The 21764-nt window shown below is 42.5% G+C and overlaps 1 protein-coding gene across 1 annotated transcript; it reads right to left on the reverse strand.

Annotated features, from left to right (window-relative positions):
• Positions 1–339: 339 nt before the first annotated feature.
• On the reverse strand, positions 340–1391 carry LOC145099921 (NDR1/HIN1-like protein 26). The gene has a single exon (XM_079037408.1). It carries the CDS (start codon positions 1352–1354, stop codon positions 467–469), a length of 888 nt encoding a protein of 295 aa, XP_078893534.1. The 5' UTR covers positions 1355–1391; the 3' UTR covers positions 340–466.
• Positions 1392–21764: the final 20373 nt, after the last annotated feature.

The following is a 21764-nucleotide window of genomic DNA, read 5'->3' on the forward strand; positions in this document are numbered from 1 at the left end:
CAATTCATTTATAGGTATATAAGTATATTTATCAAGACTATGATTTGCCTAATCTTTTCCAGTATAATTGGATTTTTGATCTTTGAAAACGATATGAAAACGTATTTTGATAAAGTCATTTCATTCGAGAAGAAAATTGAACATTAAATTAGAAAAAGACATTGAGTTTCTAGATCTGAAAACTCAAGTCAAATAGTCGTATGTGTTTTTCTTCTAGCATAAAAGAAATATGAAAATCAAGTTTATAGTGTTATCGTCGTGTTTGCTATCTTTAGTTAAATTTAAACGCAAGCTTATATAAATAATAAAACCAGTTAATAAACAGAAAGAAGTAAAAAATGGATCAAGCTAAAAGTATTATATCACAAAAATAATCAAAACAATATTAGAAATGTTGCTACACTTCTGTCTTTTTGATATCAATGTAAGCAACTTTTTCCGACAAAAGTGCTCATGTTTTCGATTGTCACCGTTTGGTTTCACACTTTTTATCGACCAAAATACCGCTAGGAGGACCACTCACTACAAATTTGCAGTGACCATATAACCAATACGAGTATCGAAAAAACCCACCAAGATTTGACGTTGTACGAAGGAAACTCTTTGCTTCAAACATAATCCTCCCGATTTGTATCTGCTCGTTCAATTGTGCCACATGTCTTCTGGAAAACGGGATCTGACTGCTTACCATATGAACATCCCTAAGCTTATAACCTCTAGGCGAAACTGATAAAGGTTCTACATATCGAGCAGCAATTAAAGTACCTTCAAAATAAAGATTAATGACCATGTAACGGAATTCAACATTCACTTTCTTGTTCGGATTTGTAAAATTTGCTAGCAAAGTCATGTCCCCATTAAGCAGATAACCAAGATCAAGATACGCCGCATTGAGACTTGCGCTCGCGATATCAAACTTAGGGTAGTGTGGACGGTATGCAAGGTAGACAATCAGTAGAATCAAGCCACCTAGTATTACAATAATCCAAAAGAAAACACAACATATCGCGACTAGCCATGTTAGTCGCTTGGTTCTCCGTTGTGGTGGGACATGTAGTGATGGTGAAGGGTATTGGGGAACACCGAAGCGTTGGTGACTAACTGGCGACGGACGCGAATGTGGTGGGCCCCTTGCAGGTACAGATACTGGAACTGGTACTGGTACCGGAGATAATATTGATAAATGAGAATCTGGTCTTTGTGAGCGTGGTAAGATTGGAACCGTTGGAGATGGAGAAGGTGGGGATGGTCTGAACCGTGTCGGAAGGATTGAACCGTCTGTGTGGTCATCGGTTTGGGCGGGCCGTTGGATCCGTGGCTGAAAATGTGGGTTGGTTTCGCGTGGCTGAAACATGGGTGGGTGAGTCGAAGTGGTTTGAGTACGAAAATGTGGATGGTGCACAAGTTATGAATATTTGTGGTGACTTGAAGCTAAGTAAATAAAAAAGCAAAGAATCAAAGAATTTGTTAGCCAAAGAAGGCAAGTAATGTAACTGATACCCAAGCTTTTTAGGGACCAAAATACTCTGTTTATATCTTAAATACTGCCATTATGGATACGAAAGAAATAGGATCCATAATAGTTATACAAACTATTTGTTTCATGTAATGCATCAATAATAATAATAATAAATTATTTTACTTATCAATATTACACAAAAAAAAAAGAAAAAAAAAAATTACATGTGAATACCCTGTGAATTATCTAATTAGTCCGTTCCTGTTTTACACCAATTTAGATTTTTATTTCTAAATTTGGTATTGTGTTTGCTTCGTGTTCGGTTTACCAACATTACTAAAGTTAATATTTTATTTTATTAAATGAAGATATTTATTTTCGATCTGAAGTAAGGTTGTTCCTTTTTGTTTTGTTATGAGAACAAATCATATGAAACTGCGTTAGAATAATTGCACGAAGGCTTGATATCGATTTTTGTTCCTTGACGGTTCATATCTTAAAAAATCTTATATATTACTATTTTTTTTTCGATTACGTTTAAACTTTTTTTTTTCTGAAAAATACCTTATATTTTTCTTTTTCTTTTTTGATTTTACCATTTTATCATTTTTGTTTCCCAAAAACATTTGTCCAATGTAAAAAAAATTTCAGAAAAGAAAAACTCCAAATGTTGAGGGTCTTTTTTGAAAAATAAAAAGGTTATAAGGTTGGGGTTGATGCAAAAAAAAATGTTAGGGGTTTTTTTGATAAAAAGAATTAGGGTTGTGTTATAAATACCGCTTAACTCACGTACAGTTACGGGTGTTGATCGGATAAAATTTTCAGGTTTCGGGTTGAACGGGTTGGGTAGTTCAGGTATACCCCTAAAATAATAACATCCGATACCCGACCTATATTGTAATTCGGGTTCTCGGTGTAACGACCATAAAATTTCAACCAATTTAAACTTTCAAAAACAACCCGATTTCATAAAATTATTACAAAAGGTTTTCAATACAATTATTTCAGAGTCTTCCCAAAATCACCTCACAAAACCTAATCATGAGGAGCAGTACGATCATACCTTTGTCTTGCCACGGTCTCCTGAAAAACCTGAAAAACATTAAACCACAACTGTAAGCCCGAAAGTTTAGTGAGATATCCCCAAAATACCAACCACATATACCATACACGCATAACATGCCATATCATAACAGAACACAGAACAGCCATGCACTTCGGGTCTACTATGTGACTGGTCCGCCGCACCGGCCAACAGTCCACCTGGTCTACCCTCCGAGTCTAGCCATATACATCGAGTCTACAGTGTGATTGGTCCGCCCGCACCAGGCCTTCAATCCACCTGATCCACTCTCTGAGTCTACAGTATGACTGGTCCGCCCGCACCGGGCCTTCAGTCGGTCTGGTCCGCCCTCTTGGGGCCTGCAGCCTATCCGGACCGCTCGCTGGGCCTTCGGGATAACCGGTCCGCCCTGGGTATGTTGGCCTACAGCACAAAGCAGGACCCGCCTCAACCCAACCCCAGTCCAGCAACCATGTGCACATAAACATACAATCATATAACAATTCATAATCAACAAGTCGATCTAGCAGATCACATAACATAACATCATCCTAACCAGGATACCGACCTAACCGGTCACTAGCATAGCATCATCCTATATACCAGGATACCGACCTTAACCAGGTCTCTAACATATACCATCCTAGCTACCAGGATGCAAACATATCAAAGCAATAACATAACAACGATACCCGGATCACAATCCGATAAAGGGTCGGCCTTGGTGTCGTAGACCCTGTTGATATAGTGAGGATAACTCACCTCGCAACTGCCGACTGAACAGATAAACCCAAGCTGCTCCGACCACTGATACGATCTCCACCACTGGCCAACCACCAAAACACTGAACTCAAAACAAATGCCAACAATCACCAAAATACCCCTAGAAATCAACTGGTCAACCCTTGGTCAAAGTCAAAGTCAAAGTCAACCCCTGACTAACTCTACTCGCCAAGTCAACCTGATGACTCGCCGAGTCCCCATACACAGAACTTCCCCAATCCACGACTCAACTCGCCGAGTCACCCCGAGACTCGCGGAGTCCAACAACTCTGAGTCCTTTCACACTCGACTCACCGAGTCATCCCTTGACTCACCGATTCACAGCTCAACCAGAAGAAAGGTTAGGACCTCACGACCAAACTCGCCGAGTCCAAGGATATCTGCAACCAACTCGCCGAGTTGTTCTTCCAACTCGCCGAGTTCCTGACCATATTCATCCAACTCGCCAAGTTGTTCTTCCAAGTCGTCGAGTTCTAGCCTATCTTCAAGCAACTCGCCGAGTACACCCTTGTGACTCGCCGAGTACCCCTAGATCTGAAACCATACAGAGGCTTTCCAAGCCATGCAGAAGCTCTAAACCATAGATCTACTCTTCTACAAGCCATCCATCACGTAAAGTGGCAAACTTTACGTGAATCCAAAGAGATCTAGCCATTTAACACTTTAGGGATAGAGTTTGGGACAAAAGGGCTTCACCAATCACTCAAAAATCGGGACTCTATGACATATAGGACCATCACAAGCTTAGATCTGAAGTAGCATCCTTAGATCCAAGCTTCTATCTCAATTTAGATGTCATAACAACCACCACACATGAACCCCATGAAGAAAAAGCTTTAGGAAATGGTTCCTTACCCCTGGAATGAGCCCAACCAACTGTAGATTCCTGATCTCCCCAAGCTTTCTGATACAAGCCTCCAAATCTTCAAGCTTAAAGCACCAAAGATCCTTCTCCAAACTCTAATTCACTCAATAATGGGGTCTCTTCTCGAATTTAGGGTTTCTAGAACTCAAAGAATGGTAAAGAGGCTAGGGAAGAAGTGTTATGTTCTTTATATATGGCTCATCCCCCGGAATTAGGGTTTTCTCCACTCAGCACCAACTCGCCGAGTCCACCCATGCTACTCGCCGAGTTGGTTACTTAACACGCGACCAGAGTCGCGACCCTACTCGCCGAGTCCACTCGTGGACTCGCCGAGTTTCCCTTTTACACTCACACTTTTAGCCCTTCAACTCTATTTCTGATATTTCGGGATGTTACAATTCTACCCCACTTAAATTAGGCTTCATCCTCGAAGCCTGCAGCAACACAACTCCAGAACTACTCTCGCAGTGCACCACCTAGCATTAACCAGACCAGGTTCCTCAAAGCACAACCACCGAAACCCAAAACCCAATTTTCCTTCCCGCGGTGTTCTGACCACCGCTTCAAGCTGGCCACCAACCTCATCCTCTGATAAACACACTTATCAACTGAGTACCACCCCATGATGCGTCACTCGCTCCAAATCACAACAATCGCTTGACTCATACGAGCTAGAAATAACCATGAACCACCGGAATTCCCGGTCTGAGTCCAACTTTATCCATTCCATTTGACAGGATGACACATCCTTCAGCCTCAGAGCAACTCCCATGAGTTTATCCACCGCAATCTCATACCCATGTTGAACTGGCTCTAGCATCTTCGGGTTGGGAAAAAAACCCGATACACTGACGACACCTCCAAACATCCCCCAGGATGAATTCCCACCACATACATAAATCCTTGATCAAAATCAAACTGGAAATCCAAGATTCCATCCCTGCATTCCTTCCGAGCATTTTGGCTCTACCCTCGGAAATTCCTTCCGTGACCTCAGCAAACATCCAACCCGGATGTGATTCCATACCACAGCCGCAGACACACTGCTCATCAACCATGATTGGAACACCCTAATCCTAACGCTGCACTACTGCTTTCACTTCGGTGAACTTACACACTCTCTCTCGAAGCTACATTCCTTTCCCTTTCCTTACCAAGGAAACCCACTTGGTTAGGACTGTTCATTATTTGGATAAAACCGAATTGTCCAATTGGACAATTTGGATCGAACAATTTGGTTCGGATATTCGGATTTTTGGATTGGTTTTTAGCAAAACCGAATTATTATTTTGGATTTCGGATTGGTTTTGATTTCTAAAATAAAAACCGAATAGTCCAAAAAAACCGAATTGCAATTTATAATTTTGTTCTTTTTAATATATATCTTTAATAATTTATAAATTTACTAACTTATTCTTTTAGTTTATGAAAAAATTTAATCTATTATAATACTTTAATATGTACTTCTTATAAAAAAAAATTGTCTATAAAGTAGTAAACTATAATATATTTTTCTTGATAGTTATTTATAAGTTGTAACTCACAACTAATTAAACAATATTTTTTAGTTTATATTATAGAGTAAGTTAATACTAAAGTTATATATTTGTTGAAATGTCTTGATTCTTGAAAACCGAATTGTAAAAAACCGATCCAACCGAATTATAATTTGGTTGGATTAGATCGGATTTGAATTTAGTTTGGATTATTTGGATCTATGTTTTGAAAACCGAAATTAATTTGGATTCACTTGATCGGATCGGATTAAACCGATCCATCCAAACGAACATCCCTACACTTGGCCGCCTTGTCACTATGACAAGTGCCACGGTGCTCACCCAATACTACACCATTCTCTTATAGCATAACCGCTATCCCATGCACCACACATGCTCTGGATCCGCTCGCAAGGATTCTCGAGCCCATGCACTACCTTTCACTAATCACGATTAATACCCGGGGCCAGACCTTCTGATGCCAAAACATCGCGACATACTCAATCCATTTCCTCGTACCGATTTATCAACACATGCAGAGTCTTTAGCATGACTGGACCGCCTTACCAGGCCTACAGCCAATCTGGACCACTCTCAGAACCTTCAGTAGGTCTGGACCGCCCTCCAGGGCCGTCAGCCTGTCTGGACCGTCCTTCGAGCCTTCGGCCTGACTGGTACGCCTACCGGCCTTCAGTCTATCTGGACCGCTCAACCAGTATCCAACATCCCGAATTATCCCTCCAGGAAAACTCTCCCATGCATATTGTTCTAGCCCTCTAGGGGTTCCGAACTCTATCTCCACCCTACGTACTCAACCCGGCCCGATCCTAGGCCTTCCACAATCAATCACCCTTGGTCTATATCCCGCCCCGTATGCCTGCCACTTACTCATACCAGCCTACACTCTTGGCTGACAGAACCACTGTTGAATCCCAAGCAGCTAAACAACCTCTCATGACCATCGATCTTCCGAAGAATTTTCCAATTCTCCCCCACTTAGAGCACTGACTATCAACCACCGGTCGCCATCACCGACCTCTATTATCAACCCTACAAAACACAATCCCTTACACGCGATCTGGTTCCCACTAGAACGAGCAACCTTCACAAAATCACATATCAACACAGATCATCTCGGCTCGAAAGAAACCCGACCTTCAGCAACCACTCCTCAGACTGCAGATGTTGCCCAACATTCGGACCAAACGCCATATTCCCACTAATAACCTTCATGAATGATAACCAACGAAATTCCCAACACCAAACCCTTAACCATACCATAACCCTTAAGGAACAACGAATACAATACCAGAAACCACACAACGAGACTAGCAGATATACAATACTCCAAAATAATCACAAAATAACAAGACATCAAGAAAGAAACATACCCGAAGTAGCATTTGGGACTGCCCTGACCTCCTCTGCTATAAGCTGAAAAGCACGACCCTGAGCCCTTGGGAGCTCCGCTCCACCCTGACCTCCACCCGTAATCCTCAAAGTGGCCGGTGTTGGAGCTTGCACCGGTCCTGCAGCAAGCTGTGGACAGTTGACCCTCAAGTGTCCAACCTGATGACAATGATAACAAATCCTTAAATCTCGACCCGGGGCTGCCTGCTGACAATCCCTCGCATAGTGCCCCTCCTTTCCGCACTTGTGGCATGCTCCACCGGACCTACAAACCCCGGTGTGACCCTTCCCACACTTCCCACAAGTGTGGCTGCTCTGATCTCCCAATCTAGAATCAACGGTCTTGGACCGTTTCGGCGCCAGCTGTGACTGCACCGGAGCCTGCCTCTGCTCTCGCAACTGCAACTCAATCTCCAACTCACGCCGCCTGGTGGCCTCCTGCAACTCCAACAAGGTCTCGCACCTCTGCGTAGACACAAATTGTCTTATATCCCTCTTGAGCATACTCAGATATCGGGACATCTGAGCCTGCTCTGAAGCGAACTCCGGGCAAAACATTGCCCTCTCAGTGAACATCCTGGTGATCTCCGTCACCGACTCCGAATCTTGCTTCAGCTCCAGGAACTCCTGAGCCAACCTCTCTCTCTCAACCCGCGGAACATAACGAGTGCTGAACATCTCCCGGAACTGATCCCATGAAACTGCAGCCCTCTGCGCATCCGAATACGACCCCGTGGTCAATCTCCACTAATCCTTCGCCTCGAGCCTCAACAGGTTCAGAGCACACCTCACCTTCTGATTAGCAGGGAATGAACACGTGAAGAAACACCCCTCCACATCCGACAACCATCTAATAGCAACAATCGGGTCCTGGACTCCATCGAAGGTAGGAGGCTTCGTATTATCGAAGTCCCGATACTGAAAACCCCGACCAGCTCCTCCCCCTGCCGCTGCCACAGCCGCTGTAGCTGCCGCGGCAGCCGTCTCTATGAGAGTCAGATAGCGCTCATCAAAATACTCAACCATGGCGGTCTTGATCGACCCAATTAGTTCCGGCAACTCAGCCCGGAACAACGCAGCAACCTCATCATGCAGGATCTCACGAATCCTAGCATCCAACTCGCACGTGCTCATCTGACCAATAACCTCGGGCGGTACTAACCCGCCCTGACCTCCCTCTCCTGCTCCCGATCCTGACCCGGATCCGCTCCCAGCATGCCTCGTAACCACCATACTGAAAAACACCACAAGATCTCAGATACTTCTCGCAAACCCGGGAACCAACTCCCAACCCAACCCTAGAGGTCATGGTTTCTTTGATACGCGTATGGGTCTTGTGCTTTCAGTAGTACGGGCCCATACTACCTTCCACACCTACCCATATTTGTATCAATTATACCACAACACCCTAGTGAAGAACATACATAACAAGCACTCAACCCTCACTCCTAGAGGAACACTGGAAATCTCCCACAAACGAAACCCTAGGCTAACAGGCATCATAAATCAGGCAACATTATCATGAAATCCTGAAGATCCCTAGCCTAGTACTAGCATGCTGTTCTATCAAACCTCAAAACAAATATCATGTATGGTATTTTGGGGTTACTTACGGGCTCCGGCTGATCGTACCTCCGCGTCCTCCTTTACTCATCATTTTTTTTTGAAAATCATTTTAAATTCTCTTTTGAAAACCCTCCTCGATTTGAGACTGGATTCACACGAATGTTCCTCCAATTCACTCAAACCAAGGCTCTGATACCAGCTTGTAACGACCATAAAGTTCCAACCAATTCAAACTTTTCAAAAACAACCCGATTTCATAAAATTATTACAAAAGGTTTTCAATACAATTATTTCAGAGTCTTCCCAGAATCACCTCACATAAACCTAATCATGAGGAGCGGTACAATCATGCCTTTGCCTTGCCACGGTCTCCTGAAGAACCTGAAAAACATTAAACCACAACTGTCAGCCCAAAAGCTTAGTGAGATATCCCCAAAATACCAACCACATATACCATAGACGCATAACATGCCATATCATAACAGAACACAGAACATCCATGCACTTCGGGTCTACTGTGTGACTGGTCCGCCGCACCAGCCAACAGTCCACCTGGTCCACCCTCCGAGTCTAGCCATATACATCGAGTCTACAGTGTGATTGGTCCACCCGCACCGGGCCTTCGATCCACCTGGTCCACTCTTTGAGTCTACAGTATGACTGGTTCGCCCGCACCGGGCCTTCAGTCGGTCCGGTCCACTCTTCGAGCCTCGGCACGTCTGGTCCGCCCTCTTGGGGCTTGCAGCCTATCCGGACTGCTCGCTGGGCCTTCGGGATAACCGGTCCTCCCTGGGTATGTTGGCCTACAGCACAAAGCAGGACCCGCCTCAACCCAACCCCAGTCCAACAACCATGTGCACATAAACATACAATCATATAACATTTCATAATCAACAAGCCGATCTAGCAGATCACATAACATAACATTATCCTAACCAGGATACCGACCTAACCGGTCACTAGCATAGCATCATCCTATATACCAGGATACCGACCTTAACCAGGTCTCTAACATATACCATCCTAGCTACCAGGATGCAAACATATCAAAGCAATAACATAACAACGATACCCGGATCACAATCCGATAAAGGGTCGGCCTTGGTGTCGTAGACCCTGTTGATATAGTGAGGATAACTCACCTCGTAACTACAGACTGAACAGATAAACCCAAGCAGCTCCGACCACTAATACGATCTCCACCACTGGCCAACCACCAAAACACTGAACTCAAAACAAATGCCAACAATCACCAAAATACCCCTAGAAATCAACTGGTCAACCCTTGGTCAAAGTCAAAGTCAAAGTCAACCCTTGACTAACTCTACTCGTCGAGTCAACCCGATGACTCGCCGAGTCCCCATGCACAGAACTTCCCCAACCCACGACTCAACTCGCTGAGTCACCCCGAGACTCGCCGAGTCCAACAACTCTGAGTCCTTTCACACTCGACTCACTGAGTCATCCCTTGACTCACCGATTCACAGCTCAACCAGAAGAAAGGTTAGGACCTCACGACCAAACTCGCCGAGTCCAAGAACAGACTCGCCGAGTCCAAGGCTATCTGCAACCAACTCGCCGAGTTGTTCTTCCAACTCGTCGGGTTCCTGACCATATTCATCCAACTCGCCGAGTTGTTCTTCCAACTCGTCGAGTTCCAGCCTATCTTCAAGCAACTCGCCGAGTACACCCTTGTGACTCGTCGAGTACCCTTAGATCTGAAACCATACAGAGGCTTTCCAAGCCATGCAGAAGCTCTACACCATAGATCTACTCTTCTACAAGCCATCCATCACGTAAAGTGGCAAACTTTACGTGAATCCAAAGAGATCTAGACATTTAAAACTTTAGGGCTAGGGTTTGGGACAAAAGGGCTTCACCAATCACTCAAAAATTGGGACTCTATGACATATAGGACCATCACAAGCTTAGATCTGAAGTAGCATCCTCATATCTAAGCTTCTATCTCAATTTAGATGTCATAATAACCACCACACATGAACCCCATGAAGAAAAAGCTTTAGGAAATGGTTCCTTACCCCTGGAATGAGCCCAACCAACTGTAGATTCCTGATCTCCCCAAGCTTTCTGATACAAGCCTCCAAATCTTCAAGCTTAAAGCACCAAAGATCCTTCTCCAAACTCTAATTCACTCAATAATGGGGTCTCCTCTCGAATTTAGGGTTTTTGGAACTCAAAGAATGGTAAAGAGGCTGGGGAAGAAGTGTTATGTTCTTTATATAGGGCTCATCCCCCGGAATTAGGGTTTTCTCCACTCAGCACCAACTCGCCGAGTCCACCCATGCTACTCGCCGAGTTGGTTACTTAACACGCGACCAGAGTCGCGACCCTACTCGCCGAGTCCACTCATGGACTCGCCAAGTTTCCCTTTTACACTTACACTTTTAGCCCTTCAACTCTATTTCTGATATTCCGGGATGTTACACTCGGGTTTCAGGTATTTGCGTTTTAGGTCGGGTCGGGTATTTTCGGGTATACCCGAAAATTACTTAAGTGTCACTTATTGATTATTGTAATTCTTTTTTGCATTTCGGTAGCTTTAATAAAAAAATTGGGTAACAAAATATTCCATACAAATACAAGTACATATACGATAACAATACAAGTCATTATAATATGTTATGTGATTTTTGCATTCCATTTCAAATTTCGATAAAAAAAAAACAGTTTATGAAATACATGATCAATGTTTGATCAAATTTGGACTAACAAAACATGTTACATGATTTAATGCAAAATGTCAGTACATAAAAGTTATAAATTTTTTTTGCATGTTATCTAAATTGTAGGGACCAATTATATAGCTATATTTCAATTTACAATGAAGATGTCACACCCCCGAACCAGACGGCGGAAACGTCTGAGGGCTTGCGTGACTTTAATTGAATACCATCACAATGAATATACATGAATCGTAACATAAACGTCACCATGCATCAATATATTACAGCTGGAATTGTTCATAATAAGTACATTGTTTTAACATTACACGTTCATAACATAAATAGTTTGAGTGTTCTTAACATAACATCTAACATTACATCATATTACTCCTCTGCTTACCTGATACCTGAGAATACAAGTTATTTTGGAAAAACGTCAACATATGAAATGTTGGTGAGTTCATAAGCAATGTTGGGATAAAAATGATTTGTGTAGTTTTGTAAAAACCCAGAAAATCCGATATTTTCCTAAAAGACTTTTGTTTATCAATGTGTGAAGATCCATAAGTTGATGCATGAATGATTTAAAAAAAACATATATATAAGAAGGGTATTTTGTATTATAGTTATAAGATTTTGAACGAGTAGTATTGAATTCCCCCGGAAAACACGATGTTTTCCGATATTGAAATGTATTCGTGATTACTGATTTTTGTATTGTCTTAACGAATGAATATTGCTTAATCCACATTGTATATCGTCCTAATTATGTCTACTTTAATTTCTCGTAAGCCTTAGCGAACGAAGAGAAGGGGGCATTATGTCCCACTACTATCGTAAGTACCTTAGGCTGTCGTGGATGCAAAAGACACGGTGGCCCAACTCGCATTTGATTACTGTGACCTTACTAGCCTTTTCTAACGGGACACTTTGGCCCACTAGCACATAAAGCTATTGAAAGTCCTTTTATAAAATATTGGGTAATTGAAGGCCCAATAACATATAAGCGTTATCCCTTTCGGCCCAAAGATCATGTTGGTGGGCTTGCAAGGCCCAACAAACGTGATTTGAAACTCATAAGCCCAAAGTTTGTAGTTTTATTTATTTTAGTCGTCACATAACTCATTTGGAGAGTTTTTGATTTAACGATTATTGTATTGTATTGATTCGAGAACGAATCAATTCGTTTATAACGATATTTGATATTGAGGTTGTATTTGTTTTCCGTTTTGTCGCTTGTCGGACATCTTGTATTTTGGTCTTATTGAATTAATTTGTTCAGAAGTATTGACTTTGACCTTTTCACTACCTTTCTTTTATAAAATAACATTTTTAGTACTTTATATAAAAGAATTTCATTTTTAGTCCTTAAAAACATTTTCTTGACACTTTTGTATCATAAACTTGTTGAAAAGACATTTTTAATCCAAATTGTGTTTGGTAAATAGTTTTAGCCCTTCCAGAATGGTGTTTCTTAGTTAGAACCACAAATTTCGCAATTTTTACAGTTATGGCCCCAAATACAAAAAGTTTACATTTTTTATCCTTTTTGGAGTTTAAAAGCATTTTTGACCTTAGAAATAGTTTTATTTCACTTCACGTCCCCTGTTTTACAGAATGTTACAATTCAGCCCTTTAAAAACTTCAATTTTTGAAATTTTGGGCTTGTTGGGCCGAAAAGCCCATATTTAGCCCAATAACTTAAATTTTTGCATTTTAAGTCCTTTGAAAATTCTAATATTCAGAAAAATGATTATAAAAACTGTTTTGACTCTTTTGACCCTCAAGAAACCATGACTTGACAGTTTTTACCCCAAGTTTTGTATTTTTAACATTTTAAGTCCTAAAATGGGTTTTATGTTAAAGTATGTTCCTCATAAACTTATAAGCTATTTTTCTTAACTAGCTTAGTGTAAAAGAACTTAGTTTTTGTTTGTTTCTTTTCTCATGTCATAGATCTCGAATGATCACCCCTTTTTGTTACATATTTATCACAAAAACACATAACATCACACACATACATGCATAAAATCACACATAGCATACACATACACATAGATCTATACATTTTTTTGTATTCTCCCCCATAAAATATATGAAAACCGAAAATAGAGGTGTATGAAGGTCACCTTGAGTTGTAGTTTCGGTTTTGAAGAAGAATAGAAGAAGAAATTTCGATCCTAGCAAGTCTTCTTGGAGGATCTCGAAATTAGATGCTTATAAGGTGCAAGATCACAAGATTGAATGGATTTATAAGAGATTTTTGGATGAAATGAATTAGCTAGATCATGGATTTAACATCAACTTACCTTAGATGATGTGTTTGTGGGAAAAATCTCCTTGAAAGCCTCCTAGATCTCGAAATTTTGGAGAGGAGTGGAGAGAGTTTCTTTTGAGAGAGTTTGAGCAAAGTGTGTGTGTGTTTGGGTTCGGCCGAGAGGAAGAAAGAGAGGAGAGAAGAGAGAGTGAGTGATGAGATAGGTGCATGGAAGTATGAGAGTATGCATGGAAGTCCACTAAATAAAAATGAGTTGGCACCACAAAGTCAACTCTCTTTTTCTTTGTGGGCTTGGGCCGAGATTGGAGAGGGAAAAGAGAAAATTTGGGCTTTTGAGTGTTTAGCCCATATTATGACTCACTTAGATGATGTTTGGGCCCAAATAAATCAAAGTGTAATTTTTATGACCTAATAGGGCTAAATTAATTTGGTTGTGACCCATTAAGGTCCAAAATATTATGTTTCATGTATATGGGTCCATTTAGGGCCCATTAGAGAGTTCTAGATTCAAGATGGATAATTTGGAAGTTTATTAGTCCATTAGGCCCAATAAGGAATCCTAGTCCAAAATGAATTCAAATTAGGATTTCAATGGTTTCCAATTCTTTGTTGACCATTTGTAGGGCTAGAATGTAGTATTTGATGGAGTTTTGTTGTTATAGAATGAGCATTATGCATGCTTTCATGTTATTGATTCATAATTGTTATAAGTGATGTAGTTACAAGGCACCAAAATTCCTAGTTGTGACATCATCCCCCCGTTAGAGGGAATTTCATCCCGAAATTCTTTTGAAAGCTAGATTTGAGAATGCGAGAATAGATGAGGGTACTTCTGCTTCATTTGATCTTCGCGTTCCCATGTGAATTTTGGCCCGCGTCTCGCGTTCCACCGAACTTTCACTATTGGAATGCGGCTCTGTTTGGTATGCGTTACCTATCGGTCCATGATTTCAACCCGCTCTTCGATGAACAGAAGGTTCTCATTGATTTCGATTTCCTCTAATGGAATGACGAGAGTCTCGTAGATAAGCACTTCTTCAAGTTGGAGACATGGAACACAGGGTGTACACTGCTGAGCTCGGCGGGTAGTTGCAATCTATAAGCCACTGGACCGATTCGGGCAAGAATCTCGAAGGGTCCAATGTATCGAGGGTTTAGTTTGCCCTGCTTCCCAAAACGAATCACTCCTTTCCAAGGAGAGACTTTTAGTAACACCTTATCTCCGACTTCGAATTCCAAGGGCTTTCGTCGTTTATCGGCGTAGCTCTTTTGTCTGTCTCGGGATGATTGAAGTCGTGCTTTGACCTGAATTATCTTCTCGGTCATCTCGCGTATGATTTCTGGTCCCGTTAAGGCCTTGTCTGATGCCAGTTCCCTTGCTAGCTGGGTGACGTGTAACACCGTAAATTTCAAAACAATTTTTCACATTTTATAAAAACATAAATCATTCATTATTCATAAAAACATCATTTTTTAAAACTCAATTCATAACATATATCAATCCCAAGATCTCATAACATAAAAATCCTGTGTGTGTACTGATCAAATCGGCGCCTTCCCGCGATCCTCACTAGTACCTGAAACACATAACACGAAACACTGTAAGCACAAAGCTTAGTGAGTTCCCCAAAATACCATATATAACACATATTAGCCACTCGAGGCTATAACTCTGTGGGTCCGTGCACCCAAAATCTATGAACCATCAGGTTCTATCTCTGTGAACCTTCAGGTTCTAACTCTGTAAACATGCACAACATAAATCACATAGAATAATGTAGTGCAACACATAACACATGTATAACATACAGACACTGTATCACATAACTCTGATTACCTACTCAAGGTAAAGTATAGTGAGAAGACTCACCTCGGATATCTCAGTAAATCTCTGACTCGGTAAACTCTGGTCTAGACCCTGCCTAATCACATGAAATAAATACTCTAATTAATACAACCCTCAGGGCTAGGCTAATCTCTCTCTCTCTATATATATATACATCCTCTAGGAAGGGTAAAAGACCATCCTACCCTTCCGATGACTCTAAGGTCCAAACATTGACTAACCCTAAAAGTCAACGAAGTCAATGGTCAACCTTGACCAAACTCGTCGAGTGCACAACTGTGACTCGGCGAGTCCACACGTTTTCTTCACTCTCCTAGTCCTAATTCGACTTACTGAGTCAATCCTCAACTCTGCAAATCATCACTGATCACAATCTATGAAATGTCCCGACCCAACTCGCTGAGTCCGGCTCCTGACTCGGTGAGTACCATCGTGCACTCTATCCTCTACATTCCCTCTGACTTACCGAGTCACTTCCCCAACTCAATGAGTCACCAACTGTGTGATTATCGGGAAAACCCTCGTCCTACTCGTCGAGTCGGCTATTGGACTCGGCGAGTTCATGCCATGCTCAAGCTGAACTGACCTCTTGAGGCCAGATCCGCTCCTCTAAACCGTAGATCCAGCTTCCCAAAGCATTATAATAACGTAAAGCTAACATCTTGGTGCTCATGCAAAGGCTCAAAGGCCTTATTTGAAGATATGACCTCTAAAATGACATCCTAAGCTCATAACCCCTATTAACACTCATAAAACTCAAGGGAAAAGGGTCTCTGGACCTCTTTGGGTCAAGATCTACAGCACCAACACGAGAGGGGACCAATTACTCCATATAACCATCCTCTAAAGGGGCTAAAAAGCCCTAACTCTAAGAATTACACCATAAACTGAAAAAGGGTCGAATGAATACCTCAAAATGAAGTCTCTGAGCCCTAGAATCACTGGATTAGCACCCTCTTCAGCCTCCTCTTGTCTTGTTCCTCTTCTATTTGCAAAAACACTAACAATGATCAATAAATGACTTCTTTCCTCTCACAAACACTCTAGCTCACTTAGGGTTTCTCTCTGGGGTCTGGTAGCCGCAAATGACGGCCATAAGGCCCCTTAAATAGGCCCCAAACCCGAGAAATTAGGGTTTCATTAAACAGCGTGGACTCGCTGAGTCCTTGGGGCGACTCGTCGAGTCTAGCCGTCCACCCGGATAATGATTCACGTCTCTACTCGGCAAGTCTACGCATCAACTTGCCGAGTTCTTCCATAAAACTTGAAATTCAATCGAATAAATATAATACCTGATATTCCGGATGTTACATGACGCCTACCTCAGCCCAACACAACGGTGATCTACATTTACGCCCGTATAATGCTTCGAAAGGAGCAACTTTGATACTCGAGTGATAACTGTTGTTATACGAGAACTCGATCAAAGGCAAGTGGGTATCCCATGATCTTCCAAAGTATATTACACACGCTCGGAGCATATCTTCCAGTGTTTGAATGGTTTGATTGCTTTGACCATCCGTTTGCGGGTGGTAGGCAGTGCTCATGTCGAGTTGTGTTCCCATAGCTTTCTGAAGCGATTTCCAAAAGCGTGAAGTAAATCTACTATCTCTATCTAAGATAATTGATACTGGTACTCCGTGGAGTCTCACGATTTCCTTGATGTAGATTCTTGTCAGGCGCTCCATCTTGTATGATTCTTTTATAGGTAGGAAATGGGTGGATTTCGTTAGTCTATCAACTATTACCCAGATCGTGTCCAAACCGTCCGGCGACTTGGGTAGTTTGGTCACGAAATCCATGGTAATCCTTTCCCATTTCCACTCTGGAATTACTGGCTGCTGTAGTAATCCGGAGGGCTTCTGATATTCAACCTTTACTTTAGCACAAGTGAGGCACTTGCTCACGTAAGTGGCAATCTCTGCCTTCATATTTGGCCACCAATAATGTTGCTTAACATCCAAGTACATCTTGTTTGAACCCGAATGGATGGAGTATCTCGTCTTGTGAGCCTCGTTCATGACTACCTCTCTGAATCCCCCAAGTTTAGGGACCCATATGTGGTTCATGAAGTAGTACGCTCCATCTTCCTTCACCTCCAAGTTCTTATCCATTCCACGCAGCGCTTCACTTGTTTTGTTTTCTACCTTCATGGCATCTGACTGAGCCGTTCTGATTTGCGAGGTCAGGTGGGATTGGATGGTTATTGAGAGAGTTTTCACACGACGACTTGAGTATTCTTTCCGACTCAAGGCATCGGCTACCATGTTAGCCTTGCCTGGATGGTACTTGATGTCGCACTCGTAGTCGTTCAGCAGTTCGACCCATCTTCGTTGCCTCATGTTTAGCTCCTTTTGATTCAAGATGTGCTGAAGACTCTTGTGGTCAGTGAAGATAGTGCACTTGGTACCGTATAGGTAGTGTCTCCAGATCTTCATGGCGAAGACCACTACTCCCAGTTCCAGACCGTGGGTCGTAGGGGTGAGCGCGGTGCGGTTCGGTGCGGTTATTAGCCAAAACCTCACCACTAACCGCAAATGCGGTTAATCCATTTTCAAAACCGCATGGTGCGGTTATTTTTGCGGTACGGTTAAGCGGTTATTTTTGCGGTGCGGTTTATTTTTTCTATGTTGCGGTTATTAACCGCATGGATTTGATGCGGTTATTTTGTGTGGTTTTTAACCACAGTTTAGAGCTCAAATAGTTTTAAGAGTTCAAACATATTACTTGTAATAATAATAAAAACCATATAAGACAATTAACTATTTAATTTAAACCACAAACAACTAATATCTTAAAAACGTTAAATCAATAGTAATTAACAATAAATATCATAAAATTGTCTAATTTCATCCTTTTTTCAAAGTTAAACATAAGAAAAAACCAACACTTTTGTCTTCTAGTATTTTATCCGTTTTTCATTCATGAAATTTGTCTTATTTTTAATATTTAATAAACTAATTATTGATAAAAAACTGTATATAATATATGCGGTGCGGTGCGGTGCGGTTTTTTTGCGGTTTTTGGAAATTAATAACCGCACCGCACCGCAAATTTGCGGTTTTTGAAAAACAGATAACCTCACCATCGGTTTTTATTGCGGTTGCGGTTTTTCGGTTGTGGTTTATGCGGTTTTTGCGGTTATTTTTAGTTGCGGTGCGGTTTTTGCTCACCCCTAGTGGGTCGTATAATTCACTTCATGTATCTTTAGCTGTCGGGACGCGTAAGCTATCACCTTTCCATGCTGCATGAGTACACAACCTAAACCCTGATTTGACGCATCGCAGTAGACTATAAAGTCTTCTGTTCCTTCGGGTAGTGATAGCACCGGCGCACTGTAGAGTGCTTGCTTCAGAGATCGAAATGCGACTTCCTGCTTGTGCATCCATACGAAGAGTACACCTTTTTGTGTAAGCGAGGTAAGTGGCTTGGCGGTCTTAGAGAAGTTCTAGATGAATCTCCTGTAATAGCCTACGAGACCCAGAAATTAGCGAATTTCTATGGGTGTTGTTGGGATTGCCCATCCTTCGATGGATTTGACCTTAGAAGGATCCACATGTATTCCTTCCTGACTAACAACATGACCCAAAAAGTTCACACTTCGGAGCCAAAACTCGCACTTGGAGAGTTTTGCGTACAACTTTTCGGTTCGCAGGGTTTCCAGGATTTATCGAAGATGTTGGTCGTGTTCTCCTTCGCTTCGGGAATATACTAGGATATCATCGATGAAAACGATTACGAAATTATCAAGAAAAGGTCAACAGATTCGATTCATTAGGTCCATGAATGCGGCAGGAGCATTCGTTAGACCGAAGGGCATTACGACAAATTCATAATGTCCGTATCGAGTTCGGAAGGCGGTTTTTGGAATATCCTCCTCCCGGAACTTGAGTTGGTGGTATCCGGATTGCAGATCTATCTTTGAGAAGTGACTAGCTCCTTGGAGCTGGTCGAATAGGTCATCGATTCGTGGAAGTGGATATCGGTTTTTAATAGTGAGCTTGTTAAGTTCTCTGTAGTCGATACACATCCTGAATGTACCATCTTTCTTCTTGACAAAGAGAACTAGAGCTCCCCAAGGTGAGAAACTGGGTCGGATGAATCCTTTATCCAAAAGCTCACTGAGTTGGCTGGACAACTCTTGCATCTCCGCAGGAGCCAATCTGTAGGGCGATTTGGCGATGGGGGTAGCTCCTGGTACAAGGTCAATTCGAAACTCGACTTGTCTTTCTGGGGGTATCCCGGGAAGATCATCAGGAAAGACATCTAGGAATTCACGAGCTACTAGAATGTCTTGAATTTTGACCTCTTTCTTGGATTTGTCTACTATGTGAGCCAGGAACGTCAAGTCCTTCTTTCGTAGGTGCTTCTGCGCTTTAATGCACAAGATAAGACGAAGGTTCATGCTGGGTTTGTCCCCGTAAACAAATAGGGTTTCATGATTTGGGAGATGATGGCGAACGGCCTTCTCGTGACACATAATTTCAGCATGATGGGGTCTTAACCAATCCATGCTGATAATCACATCAAAACTCCTAATGGAAACAGGCATTAAGTTTACTTGAAAGACATGGTAATTTAAGGTTAGGGTACATCCGATATAGATTTTCCCAGTGGATTCTGTCTTCCCATTAGCCATTTCCACCGTAAAGGTTTCATTAAGCTTCTGGGGTTGTTGATTTAACAGGTGTTTGAATTTATTACTCACAAAACTCCGTTCTGCCCCGGTATCAAATAGCATGCATGCATAGGTGTGGTTTAGGGGAAACGTACCAGTAACAACATTGGGATCCTGAACTGCTTCTCCCTGACCCATAGCTAGCACCCGTCCTGTTCCTGCGTTCACAAAGTTGTTGGCATTAGGGCAATTCCGACGGATATGCCCTGTCTTTCCACATATGTAGCATGTGGAGCTTGACCTCGCGTTATTGCTACTGTTGTTAGTGTTGTTGTTGTTGTTGTTGTTGTTGTTGTTGCGGTTGTTGTTGTTGTTGTTGTTTCCTTGCGGTTGTGTAACACCCGTTTATTTATTAGTTAAATAAATAAATAAATGATCGGATAGTAGCCCTAAAATCGACAATTATTTAGCAAGGTGTTGATCTCGAGGAGCTATTTGTCACACTTTTATAGATTGGGGGTTAAAAGTGTAAACCCGGACTTAATTTGTACATATTTATGAAGTCAGGGGCTCCGTGGTAATTATTAGAAATTTATGGGACTTCAATTGAAGAGATTATGGGGATAGGGGGGCCGTTGGGTACATTTCGTACCTAAGTTGTAATGGATTTTTAATGTTGGGGTTTAATGGGTAAATATAGGATTTGATTGGAAAAGGATCCTATGTGGAGAGACTAAACTTGTTTAATGAGCAAAGTTTTGAGCGGAGCGGGATTTAAACCCGACGACTCCTTCATTCCCGTTTAAAGCATCGCTACTAAAACCCTAAACCCTCCCGTATGTAGCAGTCGTCACCCCCCTTATGCGCCCTCACCGGGGCCGCCGCCACCACCATGTTCCCGATCAGCCAACGGCCACCAGATGGCCGTCCTTTTTCCCCTATTCTCCTTCTTCTGTCACTGTCAGTTGAGGCTTCGCCCACTCGCTACTTCGCAAACCGGAGCTACCGCCGCTGTGAGTTCGAGTTCGATCACCACCACCGCCGTAGAAGACAAAGGAGCCACGAGTCGATGCGGATTGGTCGGGAGATCAAGGATTGTGCTGCTGCGGTTTGCTATTTGGGTCACCAATCTCCTCTGTCTCTGTTTCTTTCCGTTGTTGCGCCACCATTGCTCTTGGTCGATGTCTCGCCGGTGACTCGCTCTAGCCAAAACCACCGAGACCAGTCGAGCCACCATGAATCATTGCTTCAACTTTTCATGAGTTCAGGTGGGTGTGGATTTCTTTTACGAGCAAAAGACGAAGGGGGGGTGCGTTTTTGCATTATTGTGCATACAGTGGGGTGTTTGATGGCCGACAACAGCGAAAAACTTCCATGGCCGCCACCAGCCGTCGTGGAAGGTGGTTGTGTGCGTGTGCTGCCATGTGTTTAGGTGTGTGTGTGTGTGTTCTATGCAATTTCATTGGCCGGAAAATTGAGACAAGGCCACCACAACCACCGTGAGGTGGTTGCTGCCACCATACACCACCGTGTTTGTGTGTGTGTGTGTTTATTTGGTATTTGGTGTTGTAAATTGTAACAAACTGAATAATGGAAAGAAATTCGAAACCACCACCGTGAGGTGGTGGCTGCCGCCTCCCGCCGCCACCGGCCGTCGTGTCGGGTGGCGGTGTGCCTTGTCTCGATTGTGTTGATT

This window comes from Lactuca serriola, chromosome 4 (assembly GCF_051521515.1).
Source record: "Lactuca serriola cultivar US96UC23 chromosome 4, Lser_US96UC23_V15, whole genome shotgun sequence".
In the NCBI taxonomy this organism is placed as follows: Eukaryota; Viridiplantae; Streptophyta; class Magnoliopsida; order Asterales; family Asteraceae; genus Lactuca; species Lactuca serriola.

Bases quoted from the DNA above. Each gene is read 5' to 3' on its own strand.
- LOC145099921 (XM_079037408.1), bottom strand. From the start codon at position 1,354: ATGTTTCAGCCACGCGAAACCAACCCACATTTTCAGCCACGGATCCAA.